Below are 22973 nucleotides of genomic sequence, written 5' to 3' on the forward strand. Positions count from 1 at the left end.
ACACATTAATCTGGTTGCCTTGACACATGTTACTAATTCACTGTGATCATGAAGAAAAGAATATTTGAATGGAAACAGATACGTGTCACTATTACCGAAAGTAGCTCCATATACTGGAGGAACTCTACATGATGGAAACAGAAAAACCAAAGCAGGAGAACTTTTCTGATGGTATAGCGAGGCTGACACCTTCAGTGAAACTGGTAGAATCTGCAGATCTGTTGGAGTATTACTAAGAACCTCAAAGGTGATAATAGACTTAATAAAACTGAAAGTCAGGTCTAAAGGAAACCAGTGATACCTTCATACCGGGGAATAATTTTGTCCCTTTTATTCCTATAGGAAAAACTGCAAATATTCCATTTAAGCTGCTTCTAAGTAATCTGTGATAAAATATCTCAGTGATACTGTAATTGTCCTTCACAATAAACATCGTAGACCTATGATACCATACTTGAGAGGAAAGCAAACAAGTTTTAGGCTACATTAGTATCATCCAAAAGACAGGTGATTTTCACCTGAGTATGAGAAGAGGATCACCAGAGAAGTGCCATACACATATGTGAGCCCACAATGTTTAGTATTTGGTATAGTTATTTCATTTCTAAACTTAACTTTTATCTCATCTCCCTAAACTTGTTTAAGTGCTACAAACTAAGGACTATGGTTTTAAAATTTAAATCAGTGCATGACTGAGTCATCAAAACCTCTGACCCTGTAAAACGCGTGCATGCGCGCACACCTATCTGTTAGGGAACCTTCTGTCCAGAGTCTTGCTTGTTGTAAATTTAAGAGAGTCTTGCTGGGCTCCCACAGACTCCAGCATGTGAACAGTTGTACACAGCAGTGATGCAGGTAGCACCCTTTACCCAGGGAAAGTCCTTCCTTCTGTATTAATAGGGTACTGCTTTGCGCTTCCCCTGATGACCTGCTACTAGTGCTGTAAAAAATCTCTGCTTCATACACCACTGCTTGCTTCTATGCACAAGTAGGAAATTGCGTGCAGTTCTCAGACTGAGGCTGCACTGGTCTTGTTAGTCATATGATATTCATCTCAAGTGATACATGACTCTGACTGTCCTTTTGGCAAACCAATACTGGAAAAGTTTGTGGAGGAGTAGTGCATCTCTGGCTTGCCTGTCAAATGCTCTTGCTCCAAAACTATATACAGCCAGAGTGAATGAGAGTATTGCAAGTAACCCACTGCCAAGAGTAACTTGTTTTAAGGAAATGTTCTGTGGTCACTGAACATAGACTGTATCAATATATGGCAAGCCTGAGAGAAGCATGGAAATAAGCTGTGAGTCTGATGCTGGTATGAGACTCCTAAGAGGAAGAAATAGTGTATGCTAATTTGTATGGTGACTTTGAAAAGACTCTTGAAGATAATAAATTTAAATATATCCTATCCAGATCTGTGAGGATGTTTGAAAGCGATACTGCTGCTGTACATGGAACAGTATGATGGGACAGTACATTTGCCTAAGTTCAGAAGGGGGGTTGAGTGTTTTTTGCCATGATTTTGATGGCATTATTGGTGCAGAATGAAGGAATGAGGAATTAGAATGCTAAAGGGAAAGAGCAGGAAGACAGGAGAGAGAAAAATATTTTTATGTTGGTTGAGTACTTGAAATGGATGTTGGACTGAGCCAAGGAAGGAGAAATAGGAGTATGAAGCTGCATGAAGGAAAAAAATTCTGGAGAGATGCATGTAAATGAGCAGTTCAGGGACTGAAAAAGTCCACTGCAGGCAATAAAGGAGAAGGAGCTTTTGGGCTCCTTATTTTCCTCTGTCACATCTAGACATGGAGACATGGAGCCTGCTTTACTCTGTGCTTACGCTGCTTAAAGGTGAGGTGGGAACCATGATTTTTCTTTGTGTAAAAAACTTGTTATTAATACAGTGTGGTTAATGCTTGTTGTGGGAGTTGAAGGGGTAACCGTTATAGCAGCAGGAATTCCCTGTCCTTTCCATAGTCTCTGTATTTGAAATGGTTTATATTTCTGGTTTTTAGAGACCTCAGTTAAGCTACAGTCAGTATACTAGAATGACACCAATTATCACTAAGCAATCCTAACTCTATGCTCAAGTAATTTTTGCCTCTATATTCGGAGTTCCTACAAAGTAGTCAAATGCTGTTTTGATTTAGATCAAATAAGTATACGGGGCATCCTGGGAATTTTGGGGGAGCATTTCTTCATGTGCATGTCCAAAAGTATCATTCCATGATCCTCTGCGTCATGAATTTCAAGCATTTCCCCTGTCTGGAGCACTTTGATTTTGTACAAAAAGCAAAACTTGTACCTTTTGTGGAAAGGTAAGAAATAAACCATAATTTCCTATAATAAAAAGTGGAAGACTATGTCAGTGTGTTGTGTAAGGGAAGCCATCTTCATTTTGTCTAGCTGAGCATGTAGTATTTTGGCTGGAGACTGAGGGTGAAGGACAGGAGGGTTTCTGTCATAATAGTTTTATTGAGTGTTATTAAAGCTATTGCAATAAAATTACTCAAAAGCACTTTTTGTGCAGTCAGAAAGGATAGAAGAGAAATTATCTTCAGTAAGAAAAAGCGAGAATTAGGATTTTTCTGGATTTTGTGGGGGTTTGGGTTTGTTTGGGGTTTTTTTTCCTAGAAAGATATATATATATTAGTGGAGGTCTCCAGGCTCCAAACTAAAATGCTTTTGTCTACTTCTTGCATGATTCTACATAAAATTAGGTTTTTAAGAAACCTTTATAATAATAATTTTGATATCACTTTTCAATTTATCATTACATTTCTCCAAATCCTTGTTGTAGTATTTTAAGCATTCTCACTGTGTATAACCATACTACCAGGAAAGAAGTCATTGTAGGATGGTGATGGAATTTGGGTAGTGTTACCTGATGCTTTCGTTTGAGTGGGTCTTTTCCCATTGGAAATAGAAGAGGTATTAATGGGGATTAGAGGGTGAAGGTTTCTCTGCTAAGGGAGATCTTCTCTTTGGCAAAGGCCTGTTTGATTGCTGAGGAAGTCTATACTAACAGAAATGTCTTTTTAATATCACTTCTCCTAGTTCTAAATCCTCTTAGTAAACTCAGAGAAACAATTCCTGTTAGGTATTACTTACGCTAATTGAATAGAATTATCTATGGCAGAAGTAACCTCATACTGAAAACTAAATATACTGTTCTTGTTTGAAGAGGGACAGTGATTAAAAAAATAATTTTATTGACTCTTTAGTGGTCATACCTTAAACATAGGTAGGGACCTCACAGAAGTAGTAATGTTAATCCAATACCTTTAATGACTCAGAAATATCTAGCTGTCATAAATTTGTATTAGTAATTAAAGTTCTTTTATGGCTAAGTTGCTGCATAGGAACATTTTGCTGAAATTAAAGCTTTGTAAAGAAAGGAAATACATAGTTAATTTTGCAGAATGAAAGATTACTAAGTTGTCCTATGGTTTCCAGAAGTTAAATACTGCAGTCATGCTACTGTCTATTTAGTTCCCAGCATGCTGGAAACATGAACAGAGACTAACAGTTTAGTTGGAAAACTTCTTTCCAAGAAATAATGGCTAAAATAAGACAATAGTACAGACTGCAAGCAGGGAATTCTTGTAGTTGCCTCCCTCTTACACATTTTCAAACACACAATGCTTTGCCTTCCCGAGCAATGAGATAAGTCAATGAAGATTTTTGACATAATAAAACTTTGAACTTATTTGTGACTCATCCCTGCATTGATGAATGTTGGTTTTCTCCTCTCCCTGTCCCCCTCCATAGGATGCAGCTGAATGTATTTAACATCTGCTGAAATCACTGAAAGCACTTTCATTAATTTCAGTAGAAGCTGGATTAAGCACGTTTTGTCTTTGAACTTTGCTCTTAAAAGAAGGATTTTTTTTTTTTCCTTTGCCTTGGCGTTAAATGGCATACCATGTATTTCTTTTCCACAATCAAGGCACTGAGAGTATTAGCATCAAAAGAAATCAAAAAACAATGAATTATTTTTCTTTAAACTTACTTCCTTTAAACCTAATATGCTATTAAGCAAGACTGCATGTACATGCTAGAATAGTAGACAAGTCTTTGCAAGGTTGGAGCCTAATCGTCAAGTTTTGTTATCTGTATTTTAAAACATTATTTATAATTTTACTGTGCAGAAATTAAAACAAATCTTGATTGTTTACACATTCCACTGATGTTCCATAGATTAGTGTTTATTATTTATTAAGGATATGTTCTTAACATTGTTAATATATATGTTAATTATTTCCTGTGATATTTAATATCCCTAATCTGCATACACTGCTCTTCATACCTACAGTTCCATTAACAAAGTGGGGAGAGAATGTGTTTGTACCTGCATACAGCTTTTTAAATCAGTAGTCTCTTTCTTTTTCCTTTAACTTTTCTAATATGGTTTATTTATTAATATTACTTTTCAGAAAAAACAGAGAACAAAGGATCTGTCCCAGCTGTTTCATTCATACAATCCATATGACCATAAGGTAAGAAAAAATATACTACCTACGTTTTTTTGTTAAGACAAATTCCAAACATTCGTGTTAACTATGTATCATGTTTAATTAAAAAATGAGAGGAAATTATAAAATTGAAAGTGCTAGGGTATTCACGTTACTTAAATTATGCTATCATATAAATATTTCTTTGTTTCTTCAAGTTAAGCTTTAGAAGTTGCACTTTCTGATTTGTGAAAACAGTGACTCACATGAACCTCATAGAAGTATAATTTACAGACTCACACTAAATCCTGCAAAGTGACCATATGCGGTATCAGATTCCCGTATTTTTCTATTTACAAGCTGTGTTACCCTTGAGTATGTTGCTTATTGTCTTGTGTCAAATAGGCCTGACATACATGATACTGGTGAATTATCTATTGATTCTGAAAGCATCATTGGAAGAGTCTGCTTTGGTAACAACCTGATGGTTGTCTGTGGGGAAGAAGAAGAAATGCACGTCATCATTATAACTTGATTGTTATTTGTAAAGTCTGGGAACTCTGGTAAAAAAAACCCCTTGTTTATTATATCCCATACTGTAGGGCAAGAAAGAAGGTCACTTCCTTAAAGACATTGCAGTATGAATTTAAAGCTGTTAAAAGATGATTTTTGGAGAACCAGGAGACAAGAGATCACAGCATTTCTGTGCTATAGCTGTGTCATGGGTTTTTTGTAGACATTATGCAAAATTAAGCAGCAGATTGAAGGAGAGTTAACTAGGTTTGTAAATATTTTTTTAAATATTTTTAGTATATAGTTTGTAAATGCATCTTGGATGCATTTTTGGGCATGAGTTTTTAAGCAAGTGTACTAAATCCCTTAACAATTTGTTAGCAGTATGATTTACTGTCTTTGCTGCTTCGGTTTTGCAAAGTGTGTGTGATTTTGCAAGTATCCATTTCAAAAAGGAAAGATTTGAAATATTTTTTTGTTGAGACATTTCAAAGGAAAGTTTTGAACTTTATGCCTTCTTTTCCTGGCTATATAACAAATAGCTTTACATTGGAAAAAATTAGCTAAGTTTTATATGAGGGAAGAAGTTGGTAGAAGTGTGTATGTATGTGTGCCTATTTCTGCTTATGATCATATGCATGTATGCGTGTGACTACACATATGTCTATGAGAAAGAAATACATTGTGTAAATATTAATGGATTATGTTTGTCAGGTAGGTTGTTGCCATGAGAGTTCAATAGCTAGCAGCAACTTGAAAATGTACAGTTTGAAAAAACATTGTCAAACAGAAGGTATATTATATAATTTTAATGATGATCTAGCATTTCAAGTTAAATCCATCACTTCAAAGTGGTTTTTTATAGCTGGACTTCCACTATTTACAAAGATTGGTAAAGCAGATATTAAGGGCCTGTGAAAATTGAGAAACATGAAAAATAAAGGAAATCAGTGTGACAGGATTTTGAATGGGATCATTGCTTTTTTAAGCTGAAGCATTTTAAAGTAAATGTAATAGTAAGTCAATTAAGATCTAATAAGGAGAAGCAACTGATGAACCAGAAGCTTTGGTATTCGTCTCTGTGTCTAAATTCTCCTGTGCCAAACACTTTTTATTCATAGTACAAGGAAATTCCATTATTCTTTTATTAGCACTTTTAATGGAGATGGCCATTTGTAACTCCTGCTGCCTTCCTGCTCATATCCTTTGTGGCATTATATCAAAGTATCCTCAAATGATTTTGGCTTCAGTTGTTAAGACTTGTGCACTCTTTACAAATTAGTCATCAGGCAATGTGGGACTGAATATAAATGCTCAGATACATTCCCTTTTGATCTTTGTTTTAGGACCTTTAATAAATTATTAAAAGTAGCACTATTGTTTGATGATTTTCGAAGCTCCACTCTTTTGTTGCTTCCAACCACATTCTGCATATATATCTGAGAGTAAAAAAGAGCAAAAAGGACAAATGAAAGTTCATTGAAAAGACGATTTTTCCTTATTTTCCTTTTGACAGAAGTTTTCCTTCTGCTGACTACTTCCTATTTGTAGTGGCCACAACAAATTCACTGCAGATTTCTTGCTCTGTGCTTTTAATTTGCACCTCAGCTGCCAATTTCAGAATTGTATTAGTTTTACTCTAGTTCTGTTTTGTTTGATTTAAATCGAGAAGAGTTGATTTTCAGGGAAGTTTTTTGCTCTTTTGTAGATTATTTTCAGTAAGCTTGAAAAGAAGATGTTATAATGGCTTTGTGAAAGTGTTGGTGAGGCAGGATCATGGCACAAATGACTTGAATTGCTGGCTTCCGGGATTCTTGGTTGATTAAAAGGTTTTTCTCTGAGAACCTTTCTAAAGTAGATGAGAGATAACCTTAAAGGGTAAGTTGGAGCTTGGTAGTAGTACTAGTTAAAACGTGTAAAAGGAAGCTTGTGAACTAGAGTGGCTGCAACAGGACTGTCTGCTGAGATTTTATAGCACTTCATCCTTTTATGGTGGGATATCTTACAGAAAAGAGAAAAGTCAATCAGATGATATTCTTTCTTCCAAGTTTGTGAGTCACTCACGAAACCAGAAACTGGTGTTTTGATGGAGAAACTACACTAGCTTTACTAGCCTTATTATTATTTATGTTTAGTCAGTAGACCAATAGCTATTAGAAATAGTAGCTATTCCTGGAAATTTTTCCTCAGTATATATGCCTATCTAGTGTAAGTTACTGCATCCTGAAAGACATCTTAAGTGTTTGTGGTTCAGCATTTCCAGGTGTGGAGTCTTGTCTTGTATCTAGTGAGGCCTTAATTCAGCAGCAGAGGGGCAGATCTTTTAAACTTTTCTATGCAGGAGGCATGAAAAAGTGAGAGATACTCTGCCTCTGCTGATAACAGGGGGGGAGTAGTTAATCTGCTGTATTCTTGAATGCCTAAATATGTGTAGTTTAGCATCTACTTGCCCTTCTCATTGTTCAGATGAAACCATACAACAGCAAATCTCAAAAACTGCCATTTGTTTTATATCCTATCCAGGGGAATCTGATCCTCTTCTCTTTCCCCTATGCCACTGTAGTTCTTACAGTGCCTCCAACTGTAGAACCCGTCTTTCAGCTACTGTGCCACTGAAAAACCACATTGTACCATCAGTCATGAATGCCTGGTGAATATATTGAATCCTTGACGTCAAACGCATACAAAAAGATCATTCCGATTTGTTGTTAAAATGAATAACTTCTAAAAGTTATTCTTTCCAAAAGTAAATAATTATTTAGGAAATGTTGAGATATATCTTGGTTATGAAAGCTGTTCCAGGTGGATGTTTGATTGCCATTTGCTCATACTTCAGTTAGCATATATAAAAATATATAGAACTACTTGCAGGTGAAGCCATTCCTTGTTCTGAAATACTTTTTCCTGTGTTTATGTAGAGTAGGAGTATGTATAGTCTGGCTTTCTTGAGAGTGAAGTTCTGACTCTAGTTATCAATAGAACAGCTTTTCCGCTTATAGGTACAGTTTATCTTTTTCTAGGATCATCAGAAAATAAGATAAAAATGACATCCTCATAAAGCTGTACCAACAACAGTTTTAGTGATTTAAAATTAAAAAAAAGATAGTTGAGGAGTGCTCTTTTTACCTATAGCTGTAATCTGGCAAGTTTTCTAATAGCTCATTTAATGAAAGATTATGTTTGCACACAAGTAATTTCTGCTCTTTTTTGTGTGTACACCGTGAGGTTCCACACTGCACATAGCAAAAACTTTGCTCTGTTTGCAGTGGATGTTTAACTCCCCTAGTATCTTTCTCTCAAAAGACATTTGCCCTTTAAAACTTCACCGATTTTTTTGAAAGCTGTTAAGGCAGTTGTGATAGGAGGTTACCTGGTCAAAACAACAGGTTTGAGAAGCTTATTACAAGCTTCAGGATCCACTGAGCAGCAAGTGTCCAAATTCAGCAGCACAGAGCCCTAGTTCCTTTTCTTCATTTTGTCAGATGAGTTAAGCATTCAGTCTAGCCCTAAAGCAGTTGTTTAAAACTATAAGCCTCAATTTATGCACTGAAAAGGAATGTTTTTACATATAGTAAACACAGTATAGCAGAACTACTATTCATTTTGCTGCTCTGCCTTGTTGAAGAGGATAGTCAGAGACCTTAGGGCATGTCCATACATGCCTCTGGCAGCCTTGTGCTGTTACAGTGAGAAATCCTTTGAGAGTTGTGCTTAAAACTCAGCTCTGGATTTGTTTCTGCCTTTTGCAACCTGAATCTCTTGATCAACAATAGGGCATGATCTCTGAAAAAGTAAGGCCACGTCTTAGAGCATTAGTGATTTATTTTAGCATATACTGTGTCCAACTGAGTAAGTCAGTGTGATTTGAAAGGAGGTTTCTGAGAAATGTTTTTCCAAGTTAAAAGTGCTCAGGATTAAAAAAATAAATTTCTATTTCAAAATTTACTCTAATTGATGCCATACTACTCGTAATCGTAGTAACTCTTTAAATCAAATCATAATCTCTTTAAGCCTCATGCTTTAAAATGTTCTTTTTTTATCTGTTCTGGAAATGTTAAAACACTGAAAAAACTAAAGCCTCATAGACAATGTCTGTGTGACAGCTAAGTTTTTGGACCATTGTACTAAGATACACAGGTAAGTAACAGAAAGCTTTCTTTTTTGTTTGCTTTTGGTTTTGGGGGCAGGGTGTTTGGGTTTGGTTTTGGTTTTTTTTTTTTATGTGTGTGTGGTTTTGTTTTTCTTGTTTTTTGGTTTTGTGGGGTGTTTTTTCCTTGGCTAGCTCTTAACCTGGTGATCATTTCTGGGAGGCAGGGGAGTCATGTCCTGTATTTCACTGGCTTTAATAAAGTTTGATGTGTGCATAATTGGCTCAAGAAAGATTAATAACCAGATTATGTATGACCATCCTAAAAGTTATGGTTCTAATGACTGCTGTCACAGACTTACCACAATAATTGTTTTCAACCAATTATTTCAGTAGCACACAGACTCTTGCTCCAATTTTTAGCAGAAAATAAATAATCGAAGGTCAGCATCCTTAAACTGTGGTTGTAGGGCTCCTCTTTCTTCTGCTGGGTTAGTGACTCCTCTGAAGAGTTCGAGGCATTTGTAAGTCAGAAAAAATAAAAAATAATACTACCACACATTGAAGGAGGCTGTAAGTAATGAGGGTATGAAACTGGTTTCATAATGAAGCAGACAGGAACTGCTATCAAACAGGTAGGATCTCTTTTGACGCTGCCTATGGAGGCATATCTGTATGGTCTAAGTCATTTCTATTAACAGTAACACAAATATTAATCATAGTAATTCCCAGTCTGGCATTGTCTGGAAATTGTCATGGGCACCTGTGTGAAATATGAAGTATCCAAAAGCAAGAGGAAAGGCCCAGGTAAGGGAGGAGGAATTGGAGTCAGTTGGCTTCTGGTAGCAAAACCTGTCAAGTCCTGCACTTCTTCCAGCCCTTGTGCTGTAGCTGGTGGCCTCTGGAGTCCACAGGCTGTGGCAGGGCAATGGAGGGTGCAGTGGTGGCATCGAGAACCAGCAAAACTGTCTTCACCCTGGTGAGGATTGCTTAGTTAAACAGCAAAAATGGGAGGAGATGGGAAGTAAAGTGCTGCTGTTGAGGCCAGTTTTCTTACCAGTGAGCCATTCCTTTTTATTTTTCCCCCATGTTTAGGGAAGCTGGACATTCTGTGCATCCTTCACAAATAAGCGAAATGGAACAAAAGAAATTCTCTCTACTGAAAGAAACAGCTCTAAAATGCCTGATGTTGGCTAATTTTCTAATGGCCAGCATCACCATGCTACTGTGTTATTAGATCATGAAAACTTTGGTTTTGAAGATGTGTCTGCACTGTGGTATGGTGCGATTATGTGAGAGGGCACGTAAATGGAAGTGTTGGACACTTGTAGAGTTGGAAGTGTTGAAATGAACATAGTTTCTCAAAAGAAGCTGGTGAAAGACTAAACCATAGTTGCATCATTAAACATATCTAGCAGGTGAGATTTACATCTTCCAGTAATTTATGCTTGTACCTTTTTAGTAGTTCCTGGCCTCCCAGCCTTTGCCATCTTCTATTTCTTCATTTGTTGCTGGCTATCTTTCATGGCCATTGGCATGAGTAAGTGGTTTGTTTTACATGTGAGGCATGGCAGCTAGCATGTTCAAGTAAACCAGGTCTGGAGTCTGGAAATGGGAAATTTCAGAACAGCTGAAAAACACAAGCAATTCTTGTTATTTTTCCTAAGGATTGATGTTTCTCAGATATTACTGTGTTTTGTAAGATGTACATGCGCAATAAAAGTGCTGTGAATGTGTAGGTGTTACTTTTGAGCCAGAAAAAGAGAAAGTAGTTTTGAGGTACTGTCTCAGCCGTCAGATTTTTTTTGGTAATGACTTGGGTATATGATTCTGGAAAACAAAAAAAATCTTTTTAACCTGCTTTCCATTTATTCCAGGAGCAGCATTGTGATAAATCATAAGGCAACTGTGAGGTTGCAATGCCTGTGATATAAGCCATAGTCTGAATTTCCTAAAGCAGGTGCTTTGAATTGTTCTTCTGTAAGATGAAAAGGATTTATAAGTTATTGCTGAAAAGAGACAGAGCCTTTTGCTATCTCCTGCCTCCAAATAGATTTCAGGTTTAATTTAATAGCTGAGATGTCAGATACGACTGCGTTTTATGGAAATATTCTTATTGTAACCTACATCCATTCTTCTCTTTTCCCTTCCCTCGTGTTCAGAACTGCTTTTTGGAGGAGGTTACATAAAGCTGTTTTGTGCTCTTGGTATGATGTGAGGCTTCAAAGAAGACCGCTGAAAGAGAAAAGCAATTTCTATTTGGAAGAGCAGTGCAGTGGCCTTGTGCTAATGGCACACTTGAACATTACTTGATGATAGTGAAGAAAATCTAATGGCCTGAAAAGCTCCTGCTTTTTCTTAACTCTCAGAGGCATTGAAGTTAATGCCATCTGTAACACAGAGTGAGCTAATGTATAGACAGTATAGAAATGGCTGTTCAAATACCAGGAATTGTTTCTGGGTTTTGTAGGGAAAGGAGAAGAAACCATGAAAGCAAAGCAGTGAAAGGACTTGTGTGTTGAATACACTGTAGAAAAAGACATATCTGCTCTGACTTAATCCTATAGCTAAAGTGTTGGGATAAAAGACTTGCAATCTTATTTGAAATGTATATGGTATCCAGAAAATGAAAAAACAAACAAACAAACAAAAAAAAACAAAAAAAAAAAAACAAAACAAAACAAAACAAAAAACAAAAAACAAAAAAAAAAAAAAAACCAAAAAAAAAAAAAAACCAATTCCTGAATTTATTGCTGTAAAACCAGTGATTTATTGGTTTTGTTTTACACAAAATGTGAAATGTATATGAACAGGTCATGTATGTATGCCTTTGGTTAAAGCTGTATTCAAAGCTGGTGACTTTTGCTGTAATTGGATATCTAACCCTGTCTGATGCTAACTGAATTGTTTGGGATTGTTACCTCAATTATCAACCAGAAGGGAGGTGTTTCCTGGTTTAGGTTAAACAGGTATTTTTTCTATCTTTTTAAAATTATCTTTCTGAAAAACAATTAACAGTAGCCTGTCAAATCACATTTGCATCTGTACACAGATGTAATGCTATATGATGATGCACGGGCTTGGATGTTGAACGATGTTTTGGACATACAGATGTATTATTGAAATATCTTTATTTATGATCTTGAGAACAGTTTTAAGAAATAAGCTGATGTAATACGTTATATACCCTTTTCCCCCATGTAAAAAACATACATATGTTTTTTCAGTTAAATAATCGTGAAAATAGCTGTCATTTACTTCACAGTTTTTTTCCTTGATACAGCATGCAAATGCTACCTGGTATAACAGATTGCCTCAAGTAAGTATTTTCTAGCTCCAAAAGATATTGAAATATAAAATGGGAGACCAGTTTTATGGTGACATTAAATATCTGTTATGTGAACTCAAGTAAAACAAATTGTTTGAGGCACATTGATCATCTTGTTATTTTCCAGAGAAAAGCGTTACCTTTTGCTGCATGTCTTGTATCACTTATGTACCTTGTTCTTTGTTACTGTGGTACTGGCACAAAAATATGAAAAAGAAAGGTACTTCAGGTTTTCTAAAATTCGTTGCTGGAAAACCTTGACATCACAAAAAGTAAACAGGCCTGGTCCTGTTAAATTTTTTTTTAAGCTCTCTTTATTCTTGCATTGGCAGTGTGATAAAGTGTATAAATTAATAGTTCTATGGTCATTCCCTAACACCTCGTTTCACCTGTATCTTTCTGTGGCTGTGCTGTTTGTAGTGGATTGGATTTTCCAGTGATCTTTCACCTTCTCTTCCCCCTCTCCCCCACCTCTTCCTTTATTCTATTGCTATTCCCAACCACCTCAAAAAAAAAAAAAAAAAAAAGAATCTCTGTGTAGTCTAACTTCTTTGTTCTGTTTCTTCCTACCTAACTATTCTTTGTTTAGTATCTTCTTGTGTATTAATGGTATTCTCTCACCATTTCCTTTAATTTACCTGCCCTTCCATTCTTCTTGGTTGTTTTCCCTCTTTATGGAGCCCCGTAGTTTTACAGCTGTGCTTGGTCATGGCATTAAAGTGGCTGGGGGAAACAATGTTCCTGTGAGAGAGGAAGGCATAGAATGGTGGAACGATTAGGGTGGGAAGGGACCTTAAAGATCATCTAGCGCAGCAGTGCATGAGCACAATGTCATGGGAACCCACCTGCAGAGGTGGTGTTAGAGTTCTTCACTATTAAAGAATTTAAACTTTGCTATTGACCGAAGTGTTCCTGTGACCAAGCTCTTGAGCTTGCTTGCTTTCAATTAATTACATATGCAGAACTTGAAGTTTTGGGAACTTTGCTAATGGATATGCTAACTAGCTTTACATTCTGTTCCTTATCTTCTCACTAGAGAACAATAGCTGACTTTGCTCATAAAATTGCTACAGTCTTTCTGTGTGCTTAAACTCATTTGTTATGTTATTTAAAGTTCTAGATGCTAACCAAGTTAGCATCAATGCTTTTATTACCAGAAGATTTTGGGTAATCTTCTTGTACCCAAAATCTTGGGTGAGGTTTTTACTTTCTTGCATGGAGTGAACATATTCCATTTAGTTTTCTTCTTCCTTATTCCTGTTTAAAAGCTTGTTTTAATGACCTTTTGATATAAAGCTGTGAAACAGGTGTGTATTTTCTGCCTTTGTGTCTGATAATAGGAGTATGGAAATGTTGATCTTATCCTCTTAATCTTCTGCATAGCCTTACATACACACAAAACCCCATCATCAGTACTTTGGTTTGAAATTGATTTCAAATATCCTCCAGAAACAATCTGGTGTTTTTCAAGTAAATGAGGGAAGGATGGGATCACATTTTCCCAAATAGTAACAAGTCAGGATTGGCTATAATTCCATCCTCTGCTGTCATTTAAAATCTTGAAACTAGAAACACTGTAATGTTATCATAGAGCTGAAAAGACAAGTCTGAGTAAAGTGACCATGTAAAACTGTAGATATAATTTGGACTTTAAATTGTTCTACACAGGAAACTTGTTCTCTTGCTGTCTGTGAGCACAGCACAGTTAGGCTACTCTCAGCATGAGCTCAGGTGCTCTGCTTTGAAGGGCAGCTAGAGGAGGAGTCTCAGAATCTGCTAGCAAACCATGTGGACTTTGCATAGTTAATCAAGGTGACTGTCACCTGCAGCAAAACACCTATCTAACATTTAGTGTACTTAACAAGCGTGCTCTCAGTGATCTTGCACTAAGTCTGCACTCAGGTCTCGTGGTCTTAGGGAAGAGAGGGTGTTTTGTATTCAGATCTAAATATAAAAGCATCCTATGTTTCTTACCAATTGCTCATCCTTTTTGAGAATTGTGTAATGAGCACTGAAGGATGTCAGTGCTCTGGTGATTTAGTATGCATGCTTACAGTAGAACTAGGAACATTCGGTTAAATTAACCAGATATTAAATTATACTCTATTCATGTAGATTAGGGTAGTCTTGAAAGGCTTCCAAACCTAGTTCAAGGGTGAAGGCTCCAGAGTCAATAGACTTTGAGTTCACTCTGCAGTGTACACATACCATGGAAGTTTAGGTCCCAGTTCAGGGCAGAAAAAAGCATCTATAAGACATGATCTGATTTCAGCTTTACTTGAGCTTTAATGTATCAGAAGGAAGGAGTGGTGCTGTCAGTAGGAAGAGAGGAACAAACCTGGATTTTGTTATAAATGCACGTTAAAAAAGCGTATTGAAATTGCAAATTCCTTGAATATTACATGGGTTTTATATTATTTTTCCTCTGTATTTTGGTATTTTATGAACATAGAATAGTTTTCATCCAAAAAACTGTATCCATCCAAAGATGGATAAAATAAATTATCCATCCTTCCATGGATTTTTTGAGGGAAAGGCTCCAGTCTGAGGGGCTTGTATGGCAGCCATCTTCTCTGCAATCTACTTCATCATTTAAAATTTTGGCAAAGGTTCCAACGTAAAAAAAAAAAAAAAATATAAAGGGAAAAACAAAACAAAGCCAAAACATCTTTCCAGGAAGCTGTAGCTTCTTCCTGTAATTCTAGAGACTGCCTCTATTTGATTTGCAGTATCTGAAGTATAAGAGGCTTGTGGGGCCAATGGTGAATTTAAGGTTTGTTATCTCATGATCCATCAGGATAAAAATGGGTGGTTTCTTTCTTCTTAAAGGAACAGGAGCATTAAAATTTCTTAGTGGTTACTGTGGCATTTTGTAATATTACTGAAAGCAACCAAAAGGTTGATCTTTAAAGATGACATTTTAGTTCATATAAATGCCGTTTTAGGTCATGTTTAATTTTTTTTTCAGACATCCCTCATACAGTCGTGATAGTTATACCTAGTCATCTAGCCTTGTAGAAAAAGAAATGGATCTGCAAGTAGTTGACAAAGGTCTTTAAAATTTAGTACAAGATTCACCCCCCCACCCCCAAACATATTTCTGTGAAATTTGATATATGTAGCACACATAAGAAAGGTGTTGTGATAAAACACTTCAGGTTGCAAATACAAGCAGTCGTGCTGACAAATCCTTTATTTCATACTGTCATGCTTTTTCCAGTGGAAAAAAAATACCTATGTGTTCCTATTGCCACTCATTTTCACATCTCATTTAATATTCCTATGGTAAATTATGCTCCTTCATGCCTTTTATTTTTACAAGCTTATTTTTTATATAAAAGGCCTGCTTGGTACAAAACTGTACAAGACATAAGCCATTGCTGGTTTATGTTGCAAACCTCAAGCTTGTTTTACATAGAACTTTTGCTGAAAATGAGTAATATAAAGCTAAAAATATGAACCATTTGTAAGTCCTGTGCAGGAACAGACATTAAATACCAATTCACATGTCAGACAGACAGTGGCAGCTGCTTTGTTTATGTATGGCACAATCCCATATTAAATCAAATGGCAAGTGCACAGTTTGACAGATACTGTCATCAGTGCAAACATTATTAAACTCATTAAAGAGCTTTCTTTTAATTTTTTATTTAAAGTACATACATTTGGCTTGCAGACCCTTTCTCAGTCAGAACCTACAGCAGCAAGTAATACGTTTCCAGGTTTTTTGCCTAACAAAGCCTGATGTGTTTCTGGCCGTTCCTCAGGGGCAGTGCCATGATGTTTATGGCTTCCCCTACACATCGTGTGTTAGGGTCTGTGACCAGAAATTCCATTTGAGAGCACATTGCTCTGGATAGCACTCAGTGGTCTTTTCATTTTGATTGATGGCTGTGGTTTTGCACCATCTGGCTTCTGATAGGCTGCATTAATCATATTCTGGACTAAGGAAATACAGTCGGGATTTTTTAATAAGTATACATACATGGAAAAGTGCAGGCATATATGTGCTTGTGTATTTTATTCCTATAGGCTACAGTCATACAAAAGATAGCAACAGTCCTGTCATACAACTTGTGTTGAGATAAACAGGTCTTTAAATAAATCTCTACTTACAAATGCCTGTATTTCGATTTTACCCTTAGTGTTTACTTTGCTTACTATCAGTTGTTTATAGTCACTGCCTTATGTTGATTTTCTGTTAGGAACAATGGACTTGTCTAAAGAAGCTGGGGTACATCTCAACTGTTTTAAGTAAACCTTAAATTTCTCTTTCTGCTGCTTTGGTGATATGCTGAAGCTCCTTGCTTCTGTGTAAACATAGCTTGAGATGATGGTTTCTGAAACAGAGCATCATCAGGTTTTAAATTCTGTAAGCACAGAACATCTTAAAATCATCTTATTTAAATTCACATCTTGAGGAAAATTTAAGAATCTTAATTATACATACAATGTACGAAAGTCAGTAATAGTGAAGTAATAGTGAAGACTTCTAATAGAGTTTGACAATAGCGTATTGAAGATACTGTATTGTTGAATTAGCAAAACTAATAATCTCCCAATACTTATGTAGGAACTGATCAGTCACCATGCAGTTGTTAAGTAAGTGTTGCAGGTTTTATTTGTTTTTCTAACTTACAAGTAAGCAGTTATCTATACTCCTTCTCATTAGGTTGCTTTCATTCAGTGATATTTTACAATATGTCTTAAGGGAAAAATTTGTCCTGTGGTATACTCTGTCACGTTGGAGCCATGAAGTGGATGTTAGGTTTCAGAAGCTACTTAATCTTAACCATTTGAATTTTCAAAGATCACAGGAAGAGAAGCTGCCCAGGATTCCCTTCTACCTGTATTGCTATGGATATAACACTGCATGAAATGGTGGGCATACAGCAGTACTTCATGCTCTTAATAAGAAATGCAGTAAGCACATTTGCTATATCGCCAAGTCCAGCATTTACTGATCACACTGGGTGTGCTTTCTTAGGTATTCCTCACCAGTCAAATGGTATGGAAATATCACAGCCACCAGTTATAATTAGCAGTTATAAATTGCATCATTGTTGGTTGGGTTTGAGGGGTTTTTTGTGAGTTTTTGTTTCTTGTTTTGTTTTTACGTTTTTGCCCCATTTTCTTACTTTTCCTCAGTATTCCCATGAGCAGAGCTTGCAGATACTTCGGAATCTTTTTAGAAAAATGTATTATTCCCTCTGCTTTGCTTGTGAAAATACCTTAAGAATGAGGTAAAGAAGAATTCCATGTATAATTTATCAGGAAGATGGAGCAACGTTTGTCCATAACCCTACCAACTAAAGCAAAACTTCCTGTTCTAATTGTATTTCTGCTGAGCTTGATGATGTTTCTCTCCAGAGTAGATGAGGTTTATTTCAAGACGTCCAGCATGAATTCTTTGTAATTTAAACTTGTACTTGGGGTTGAAAACTAATAGCGTGTTAGAAGGCTGTTTGACATACTACAGCATTCTTGAGGAAGATTTTAGAAAATCAATCACTATACTTAATAAAGATAAAATGCTCTTTAGGTTCTAGCACTGAGAGCACTCTGTCTTACATTTGGTTTTTTCCACACTTTTATGCAAAATTCTGCTTTTTCTGTTGTCTTCTTCTAATGCATTTATGTTTTCTCATACATTCATTTTAAAGACAAGTCTTGTTTGTTTGTTTATAATTTCACAGCTTTTTAAAATAGACATCTGTGGTTGAGAGAACCATAATTCACCAATAATTAAGTATAGATACTGAAAAACAGGATAAACAAAACCTGCTTAATCATTATTACAAAAGAACCGTCTTCATTTGTGTGCCAAGGAGGATTTTAAAAAACCAACTGTGCCCTGTGTTGAATTACAGTTCTCTAGTAAGTCAACAACTGATCTTGAGTAATTTTGCTTTGCGCCTCCCAGATATAGAACTCCCACCTTATTTTGCCTGAGTCATTGTAATTATAGTTTACCTCAGAGACATTATGGAAGTTAAAAAGTTAAAGTCTTGCCAACAGGCATAAGCAGTATCTTCTGCTAAGCTCCCCCTTGGCTATTCATAAAAGCTGGGAACCTCAAGCTCGGAAGAAGCCTTCAGTATACATACTGCTCCCCAGTGTTCTCATTACCCAGCTTCCAACTTGGAGTAGCAGCATCACCATATAGGCTTGTGGAGCTGGAGCAGCCCTATACATTGATAGTAGCAAAGGTCTGTGGTGAAAATGCCAGTCATTTATAGTAGCATTCTGCACAGGATCCTCTGAACTTTTCAAGCTACAAACAAGATATATTCACTCCTGCATTACGCTTCAAAACATGGAGGAAAAAGTAAAATACATTTGCAAGTGTCTTCCTGAGAACTGAAAAATTATTGATATTGTGATTTAAGCACTGGGATATAGTGTCAAAGGATGACTTCAGGGTCTGAAGATGGTTAATAGAAATCTGTAAAAATTGAAACATTTATACTGTGGATCTCCTTTCATCTCTTTCCAAAGTTTTACGTGCCAGGTAAGGAAAATTGCCCCCAAAAACTGGACATCAGCAGATACAGACTAGTAGTGTTTTCATCTGATGGTTTTCAGTAGTAGCTCAACATGAAGAAACTTTGTATTACCATATTTTTCTGAAATGCAAGGCCTGCCTATGCTTTTCAACTGAACAACTCCAGGAAATCTTATCTTGGTCTATGCAGGTTTAATGACTTAGCTTCTTGAAGTCAATGCCAGTAGATTAATTCGGTAGAAATATGTCCTGCATTGCTCTAGTGATGCTGCATGTTATCTTATCACCACTTGGTTTTTTTGGTTTTTTCAATATGAAGAACAGAGTTGAATTTTGGGTTGTATTTTACTTTCTCTTTTAGTTTTACGGTCAATCCCTATATTGAAAGAAATGTAAGAGGTAAATACTTTTAAATTTGTTAAGGTTTACCAGCTTCTATATGTGTATTCCATTCTTTATAAAGCTTTCCAATAACAAATCAGAAAATGGGATGACTGCTTTCTAGGGCTATTTAATATACTGGTATCTGGTTTTGCTGTTACACTGTTAGTAACATTGTATCAAAGGATAATACCAATTCATTGTAGGATGTTTGGGTTCTGAAAACAGATACCATTGGTAGTTATTTTTTTAAATTCTGCTTATTTGTATTTAAAAATATACAGGATTTGATATGAATAATAATATGGGAGAGTATACATGTGAAAATTCTTTAAATTCTTTCAAAGAATTCTTACTTCTGTGAGACTACATACAGGGGTTTGGTGCTTTTAAACTTCTTTATGAATATTGTCTTTGATTAAGCCCTTTTTCTTGTGATGTGCATAGTTTTAAGGGGGGTAGGGAGGGAGCAGGAGGAGCCCTTTATCAATTATATTCTGTGGGTGTGTAGCATAAAATCCTCCTTTAATGGCTGGCAACTGTGTGCACTGTGCAAGCTCTGTGTGTCTGGTAAGAAATTGGGCCTGTGTATCAAAACATTTCGTGGAAGTAGGGAATGTGAAAGTACTTACTGTAAAACCTTTGTAATGACTCATATCTAAATCAAAGTAATACAATTATTCATACTGGAAATAGGATAATGTTATTGCCAAGAAAGCTATTTTGTCTTTAATAGTAGACAGTATGCCATTATATCACATGCATATATGTCATTTCCATTGAGAATGCTCTCAAAATTATCTTTAGAAAGAGATCTGCTGTGCTTTGGCATTTTAGTTTTTTTTTATCTTCACTACAACTTACCATGGTTCTGAGAATGTAATTCCATGAAAAGAAAAACCTAGAACCAATTAGAAGAGAAATTTAATTACCAATTAATATTTGCTTGTGTATTGTGGTGGCGGTTGTGATTTTTGGGGAACAGTCTCCTCTTTCAGAATCTTGCCTACATCCAGGTTCCACTGAAATATTTTAAGTTAAGGTGTCAGCCTATTTTCTTCTGGAAAGACAGATAGCTTTTGACTTCTAAGCTGAAGCCTATAAATTATCCTGAATAAAAATCACTAGCAGCCTTATTTGTGGGGGAAAAAGGAATTTGCATTTTCATAGGAAAATAGCAGGCGTGTGGGGATGTATGAATGATGGAGAAGGCTTGGCTGACAGGTATTTGTGTGTTCTAAGTCAAATACACAGTCCAAAGTTATTGTTCTGCTGTATTTCCTCCAGCAGCAAACAACAAAGTGACAACTGCAGTGGCACTCAGGCACATCTGTCTTGTGAACCCTGCCATTCTGTTCTTGCCTGAATATGATAAATTTTTACCTTATTTCTCCAAGCAAATAAAAATAGTGCTTAATCTACAGTTCAAAAGCTGGATAAATTCCAAGTGAGGCTCTGTTAGTAGTGATATCCCGTGTCTCTGGGGGTGTAAATTTGGGTTTACACCTAAGTGTGTGTATATAAATATTACAGGTTTATTGCTATGAGTGCTGTGCTATGCCACAAATACCAGTCTGTATACAGACATGCTATATAACAAAAAAATCTTTTTAACAAGCACAGTAATTTGTATCCACAATAAAGTAATTATTTTTAACTTATCTAGAATTGAAGACTTTCAAGGTATTCTAATGGTTATGGGGGATAGGAGAGATCAAGGTGGATTTATATTTGTTTTCAGGATTATGCTGGTGCTGTGCTGTGGACGGTGTCTTTAGAAGTGTTTTGTTTTAATTTCAGCATGGTGAGATTTGAAATTACTGGATAAATTTTCAAATGCAACCTTCCTGTTTTCTTCCATGTAAACAAAATTCACCTAGGGTAGATTGCTTTTTTCCCAGAATGCCCAGTGAAGTTGTATTTTTCCAGCTGTCTTACTGCTGCTTTTTCCACTTTCAAACATTTTGTTCATCTTCAGTTTTGTTACTGTTTAACTGTACTCGTGGTATCAGTCCCTTAATTATTATGCTGCACACTTTCGCAGTTAATACATTGGACAGCAGCAACACCACCTGAATGCCAGCTAGCTCTGTGCACCGCTTTGTCTTACAAAGGTCTAATGAATAGATACTTAAAATTGTAACCAAAAATCTGCACGTCTCTGCAGAAATTTGAAGCACCTGCTTCAATTTTTAATTTTAGCATTTCTATAAAGTCTACATAGTCATAGTCTTTCTGTCAGAGATACAGGATCTCCAGCATTAATTAAAAGTTAATTGTGCCTTGAGAAAAGGTGACCTCACATAAAAGGCAACTATTTTTAAACACTTTAAGTAAGCGATACCCACACTGAAACTGTTTGCAGTGGCCATGCATAATGAAAGCAGTGTGTGAAGCCATGAATCCCAATTATATGGTGCTTGGTTTTATTTACCAAATGACAGCAAATTGTACCGAAGAACTGAACGCAAGATATCTTATGAAATTAGATACCCTATATGTAAAGCAAAGAAAGCTTTTGTAATGGCACAATATACAAGATGGGGCATCATTACCTTTTTCACTGACTTAGAATTTTTTCTGAAAACTTTGTGAATACTTTTTCATCTTGAAAGTGTCTCTTTAGTATAATGAAGTGTTTTTCTCACACAAGTGAAAGAAGACCTTTATGGTTCCTAAAAATTAAAAAAAAAAAAAAAAAAAGTTTTTTTTATGCAGGAATTGCTGGGGAAGCAGATTGTTTTGAAAGATAAGAAGGTATGTTCTCAGATGTGATTTTCTTGCTCTGCATGCTCAGTTGTGTACCTACAATAGGTGCTGTTCTCAGTGGAGCAGGGAGGATGAGACATACAGATGGTGCAGGGCTCTTTTTGGATGTCCATAAAAAGGCTTGACAACAATTGGCTGAATAAAATAGCCACTTTAATAAGATAGAATGGGTAGAGATGTTCAGTAAATCTTATGTCCCTTCAGATGCTGATAACCCCACATTCATGGAGCATCATATGGGTCCTGGACGGATTTTCTCACAGCATGCTGCACACATCCCAACCACGGAGAGGTTCACTCTGGGGTCCAGAAAGGAGCAAAAATGTTCCTTTAGTACACTAGATCTCCTGTTTTTAAAGATAAAAAGAGTCTTGCCACCTTTTACTGTCTTCTTTAATAGTATAAGTACAGAGAAGAACTGTGCACTAGTATGTACACGTTTACTCTGCACCAATGAAATATCTACATACAAAGGGAACCCTAGAAGAAAAGGCTCATGTTGAAATAGAGAAGTGTTGAATACAGTCGTTAAAAATTAAAAAGGGGGGGGAGGAAGATTAAAACCCCAACAAAACTGTCGTTATCAATAATAAACAATCTATGACTTTTTAATAATGTCTGTCCCCTACGCAATCCAAAAGTGGGTTACAAATGGGGAAATGGCCGCTCATAAATGTGTGAATCATAGAAACACTGTTTATCGAATGACCAAGGTGAATGTGTCTTCGCAGACACTTCAAGAGACTTATATATGAGAAAACCAGCATAGGGAAGAAACATAAGGGCTTGGAAAAAATAGACCAAAAGGAAAAGCAAACAATCCTATCTAGATTCAATGTACTGTCGTTTGGAGGAAAGACATAAATATTGTTTGCCACATAACACTGAAAAATGTGTGATGAATGTAGCAACTGTAAAACCTTCGTTGTTCCTTCA

General features: G+C 36.1%; 1 protein-coding gene across 1 annotated transcript in view; it reads left to right on the forward strand.

Moving 5' to 3' along the window:
• The window catches only part of CDKAL1 (CDK5 regulatory subunit associated protein 1 like 1), a 395417-nt gene that overhangs the window by 300444 nt on the left and 72000 nt on the right, over positions 1-22973 (forward strand). Inside the window, exon 13 of the mRNA XM_030489990.1 lies at positions 4437-4499. Coding sequence (XP_030345850.1) covers positions 4437-4499 — 63 coding nt within the window. The remainder of the gene's footprint in view (positions 1-4436; positions 4500-22973) is intronic.

Source organism: Strigops habroptila, chromosome 1 (genome assembly GCF_004027225.2).
Source record: "Strigops habroptila isolate Jane chromosome 1, bStrHab1.2.pri, whole genome shotgun sequence".
NCBI lineage: Eukaryota > Metazoa > Chordata > Aves > Psittaciformes > Psittacidae > Strigops > Strigops habroptila.